The 6,203-nt window shown below is 32.5% G+C and overlaps 1 protein-coding gene across 1 annotated transcript in view; it reads right to left on the bottom strand.

Annotated features, from left to right (window-relative positions):
- The window catches only part of LOC106464391 (guanine nucleotide exchange factor DBS-like), a 73,878-nt gene that overhangs the window by 63,769 nt on the left and 3,906 nt on the right, over positions 1-6,203 (bottom strand). The window contains exons 2-3 of the mRNA XM_013924522.2: positions 3,847-3,937; positions 3,058-3,171 (exon numbers count right to left, since the gene is read on the bottom strand). Of these exons, the coding sequence (XP_013779976.1) occupies positions 3,058-3,171; positions 3,847-3,937 (205 nt within the window). The remainder of the gene's footprint in view (positions 1-3,057; positions 3,172-3,846; positions 3,938-6,203) is intronic.

Below are 6,203 nucleotides of genomic sequence, written 5' to 3'. Positions count from 1 at the left end.
AGTTACGGAAAATCAATTAACAAACGGAGACGTAACAACATCATTCTCCATGCTTCTTTCTTATACATTCAAATGTGGAATGATGGAATTCTAATCAGGTCTCTGATATGGAATGCCTTACACACAATGAAATTAATATTGATAACTTAAAACTCTACTGACCTTGCATATACTGCAACCTTACAATAATTAATAAACATAGTAGCCACTTTAATAATAAAACTGATGATTATCTGTTCTTCTGTGGAGGGGTTAATCATGATGCCCCCTCACTTCTAAATTTAGCTGTACACCACTAATACTGAGGAAACACATTTAAAGCTCTGTCAATGGGCAGTGCCGCAAATGACAAGATCAGAACTCAATGAGTACCAAGTGTGAATTGAAATATTACTTAAAATTTTTAGAGGATTAGTATACTGTTCTAATAGTACTTTCGTTTAAATGTATTTTAATTTATTCAAATAATCCTTTAATACATGAGACCACTATGGTTATTACTGGTGTGAATTCTAGTTATTACTTATTATTTTGTTCAATAGACATAATAAATCTACAAGGTGTCTTGAAAGATTATAAGTATGCTAATTAATAAAGCTAATATTCAGTCATAATGGGATATTTTTTGTGGAATTTTGGATGGCACTATAGACAAGAAACATAACCTGTTGTTGATCTTAGCTGAACACAAAATTTATCTAAGATAGTTTTCTTTCATCTTAAATTTAAAAATAACCTATTAAGTTTCCTTTCCAAAACCACAGTAGAATTCTTGGTTAGTTTTTGATATAGACAGTTGGATCATTTAATAAATCTTTTAGCTTCATATGTATTTTCTTTTATATAAAATCAAAACTGCTCCTCTTTCATCAACAGATAATATCTGAATTTCTCAGTTACTTGTCAGTCTGTTAATGGTTCTTATAATTTTTTAAGTATTGAAATGTGTCATTTTCAATTTTTTTTCATATCCTTTATTACTTCATAGTACAGGATTTATATCTCATTATAATCTGCTTTAGATATTGTTTCATTTCACACTCTGATTCTTATTGGTGTACAGGTATCAGAAGTTTTTGAAACCATAATGACAGTCATCACAGATTTCGATCTGCAAGACATGTCAACTACATTGTAACATAACTTCCCAGCAATAAGAATGTTTCATAAGTGGTTCTAATTGGAGATACTTGGGAATTATATTTAAGCCTACTTTATATTAATTGCTACACATAACTATTATGTTTTTTGTGCATTGGTCAAATTTTAACCAATGTGCTTGTAACAATTGATTACATAGTTGGATGATAGATTGACAAATTTCCCTAATCACAGATGTTATACAGTAATAATATACACCTTGTTATTAAACAAGTTTATACCAAATTGTTAATTTCTAACAAAAAATTAACTAACAAATAATAACAATATTTCACAATCAATAAAAACCACAGTGATTCCATATGTCAAAGGATTACCTGAACAAATTAAAATAAATTTACAAATAACTCTAGAACAATATACAAACTAAATTAAATTAGATTACAAAAATTAGTTTGCTTGTAGTTGAGCACAAAGCTCACAAAGGGCTTCTGTGCTCTGCCTACCACGGGTATCAAAACCCAGTTTCTAGCGTTGTAAGTCCACATACATACCACTGTGCCACTAGGGGGCAAAAAATATATATATAATAAAAACATTTTTTTAAACCCAGCCCTTTCATTCACATACTTATCAAGCTTTTTCTTAAACTCATTTAAATTTACTGCCTCTACAACATCTGAAGGCAACCCATTCCAAAGGCCAACCACCCTGTTAGGAAAATAAAACTGTCTTAGATGAAGATGACTCCTACCTTGCCAAAATTTATTTGTGTCCCCTAGTCTTACTATTCTCATTGTTAAATATAAAAAAGATGATACATCAACACTATAAATTCCCTTTGCAGTCGTAAACACCTCAATCAAATCCCCCCTAACTGTTCTTGTTCAAGAGAAAACAATTTGGGAGATTTTAGCCTCTCCTCGTATGAAAACCCCTCTACCCCAGGCACCATTCTAGTAACCCTTCTCTGAACCCTTTCCAACAATTCAATGTCTTTCCTAACATAAGGAGCCCAAGACTGAACACAATATTCCAAATGTGGCCTAAGCAGTGACCTGTACAATGAAAGTATAACCTCTTTTGACTTGTATTCAATATTTTTATAGATACAACCTAAAATCCTATATGCCCTACTACTAGCAACAGCACACTGCTTGGATGGCTTTAGAGACTGATTGACTATTACATCAAGATCCCTTTCCTTCATAACACTATTAACATTATTACCATCCAAATTCTACTTAAAACCTATCTGCCATTTATTTGCTCAACTCACTAAATTATCTAAATCCTTTTGTAAATCAGTAGCATCCTCTTCACAGCTAGCAACACTCAAGACCTTAATATCATCTGCAAATTTAAGTTATTTATTGACTATCCTTTCATCTATGTCATTGATGTAAATCAAAAAAGAGCAACGGTCCTAAGACTGAGACCTGAGGTACCCCACTTGTGACATTAATTCAGTTTGACTGTAATCCATTTGTAACAACTGTCTGTTTTCTTCCCTCCAGGCACTCTTCTAATATGCTAACTTATCCCCTAGGAGATTTATGGATGACCTTAATAAACTTAAAGACCTTGCACCATCCATTTTTATATTATGTTCTAATAGAAATACTAGTTAAATGTTTTTAAAAGTTTCAAATGTGCATATTTTTTATTCTAAAATGTTGAAATGGCTGAATGTGTGAGAATATAAATGGCATATTAAACAAATCAAACTGCCCTCTGTCATATACTTTTATACAACTTTATCTGTGCTTAATACTTGTTAGTCAAATACTGACTTTTCATGCTTTTTATTGCAGATTTAAATTGTAGATTATTTACAACCATCTTGATCATTTACAGTATGTAATGGATAATAAAGAATGTAAAAGTTTTTGAAAACAAAGAAAGACAGATATATGGAATGGACAGTCAGCTAGATTAAAACACTCAACTTGCTACCTTAAATTTGAATTCTTCTTTGAAAAATTTGTTGCTGACTTCTGAAATTGCTTTTTGGAAAAAACCCACAGGTCGCAGAACAAATACGATCTGGATAAGACCAGGAAAAAATCCCTAAAAAAGTAAAAATGTATTATCATATAAAACTCACTAAAACTTAAAAAACATTAATCTATAGGTCAGAAAATTGTGTGCATTTCTTTTTACTTATTATCATATAAGTAGATTAGAAGAAAAATTTTGAGTTGACATTTATTTAAAAAAAATATTAAATCAGAATATTAATATGTATCAAGTTATTTCATTTTGAACTGTGCTTTCTCCCTCACTTCCAAGAACAGAACTTTAACAAACAACTTACTTTCAATATAATAACATAAGAGAGATGAAATATTGAAATTTCATATTAAGTACAATAATAAACTTCAATAAATAACAGCAGCTGCATTAAACAATTATATAATTACGAAAACATTTAAAGACAGAATAAAAATTAAAGTTTTATTTCATATTATGCAGTTTTTTCTTAACTGCCAGTAAATTCCAATATTTGTTAACTAACATAAATAACTGACTCTGGTTGATGAACTACCTATACAACATCACTCCATAGCAATAGTTTACTCCATAACGAAAATTATAATACAAATACATAATATCAACAGAGTATCTTTTTAAAACCCCATTAAAACTTAATGCGAAAATAATGTAAAAAATGCATATTTACAATTATCCGATTCAGAAAAATTAATCCTGATTCAATCAATGAGGGCGGAAATTTGAACTCACAGATATCTTGAGCAGTATGGTTTTCACTGCACTCCATTTGTCATTTCTTCTATCTACAACTAATGCAAAGCCCAGGTCTGCATCTTGTACTCTGCAAAACATTAAAACTTGAAAATCTGGCAGAAAAGTTATAGAAATGAACTGACATACCACAACACACAACCATTAGTGTATAGTAGGTCTGCCACAACTTCTTTGTATTCTGATATTTATTCTACCACAGATTTGCTTAAGATAGAAAATTCATCAACTGACCAGCAACACTAACAACTGAATTAGTTGAAAAAGGATATATGTGATGTTGTTTTCCAGTGCAGCAATTTACAAGTTTTTAAGACATCAAATGTAACATCTGGAGTTGCAGTTTCAAAATTATTACCAAAGTAGGGTATTGAAAGAATCATCATTAAATACAGCACAGTTTGTTTGTAATTAAGCACAAAGCTACACAATGGGCTATCTGTGCTCTGCCCACCATGGGTATCGAAACCCGGATTCTAGCATTGTAAGTTCGCAGACATACCGCTGTACCACTGGGGGACAAATACAGCACTGATTACGATTCAACATTAAAATAATTACTCAAAGCTATTCTAAACTATTAGTCATTTTTCTCATTATCTGTTTGTTTGCAAATCACTTAGAAATACAAATCAATAAATAAGGTCATTATTAAACGAAAATATAGTATGGAAAAAACTGATTTAATCTCCTACTTACACCTTAAACAAAAATAATGCAATTTTTTTTTATTTGTAGTACAAATGGGAAAGAGAGAATTTGAAATACTTTATGACAGTAAGTTTTATCTTCAATGGTAAAATTGTGGTTTTGGTTTTTCTGCAATAATGCAATAATAAGGAGAACATGAGATTATGTTTTATTTTTATATGTGATACACTGAAAACAAACTAGTGCTAATTAAAAGGAGAATCTTATAGACTTTTGTATGTTTGACTCAGCCATTTGCTTAATGTTATTTGTGTGATATTACTTGATGATGGTATTTGCACCCAAGGTAGCTGAGGTATGTTGCTACTTAATGTGTTGATGTTCAAGGTTGTACTGAGCATCATAAGTTCAAGGACAACTTTGAGTGAGGGATATTGTGATAGTGAAATTGGGGAATAGTCTGAAGTGGACTTAAAATCAATTAGTGAACTTTGTTCTCCGAATATGGTAAGAGCTAACAGTCACAGAAACTAGCCTTACCTGTCAATTATGTGTAGATACATCTGGCTGAGTCTAGATTCCTAATAGCTGAATTGGTAGAGCATCATTCTAAAAAAACATTAGCATGACCCAAGTTTTCCAGATTGAAAAAATGGTCAAGACAAATTTCTTAACATCTTTATTATTGGTTATTTAACTGGTAGTTGTTGAGGGCCTACCAAACTAAGTGGAAGAAGAGTCAAACCATTTATATATATAAACTTGGCTCCATGACTGGCCTATTGTTGTATTGATATACAATGTGTTGAAAGCTCAAGGAGGAGCTCTGTTCTGCAAGTTGGGATGAGGAGTTGTCTAATTAAGACTTAACCTTAATACATCTCTGACAATTCTTGGGTTAAGTCATCATCAAAACAGATTTCTTAACTCTCTAACTGGCGTATTTTATGTCCAATTTCGTGATGTTATCTTTACAATTTGTGAAGAATATACATGAGATGTATGTGGTGTGATCTCCCATGAGTGTGACCCTATACATTAGGAAATCTTACTCCATGGGTTTTCTTTGGGTGCATTCTGAAAAGTGCTCATCTATGTAACTTTTGCACTAGTCCCCCTGCCTTTTAAATGTGGGATTGTAGCTATTATGTAAGCAGAGCTAAGGTATCCTATTGGAAATTAACATTTTCCTAAGCAGAAAATGTATTTCCGATAAATAATTACATCTTCTCACACTTCCCCCCATCCTCCCACTTCTGATGCATCTTTTTTTGCTTAATCTCAAAGTGATGATTGGGCTCTGCAGTATGGAGGGGGTCATCTACGTTAGGATGGTGTGTCACACTCTTATTAGTGGAGGATTGTTGCATGCTGCACTGCAGCTGTACCACATGTGAACATGTAATGTTGGGTGGGAGCCTCAAGGCCAGTGCCAGATGAAAGTTTTGCATGTGGAGGGCAGCACAGGTTGGGGAGGGCTGTTTTGTGAAAGGAGATAAGCATCTGTTGGAAATATATTGTTGCGTCAGCGAGGTCACGTAACTTGTATCACGCCACGTCCTTCTCGAACCTTCGTGAATTATCGGGAGACTACTAGATTGGGGGTAGTCTGGTATATAAAAGACGGTCACAACGTGACGGAATAAGGTAATGAGTAATTGAATGTATGCGGACAAAATATTGTT

The sequence above is a fragment of the Limulus polyphemus genome, unplaced genomic scaffold (genome assembly GCF_000517525.1).
Source record: "Limulus polyphemus unplaced genomic scaffold, Limulus_polyphemus-2.1.2 Scaffold1637, whole genome shotgun sequence".
Classification (NCBI taxonomy): Eukaryota; Metazoa; Arthropoda; class Merostomata; order Xiphosura; family Limulidae; genus Limulus; species Limulus polyphemus.
The sequence above is the reverse complement of the archived record's forward strand: the minus strand, read 5'-3'. Positions and strand labels throughout refer to the sequence as shown.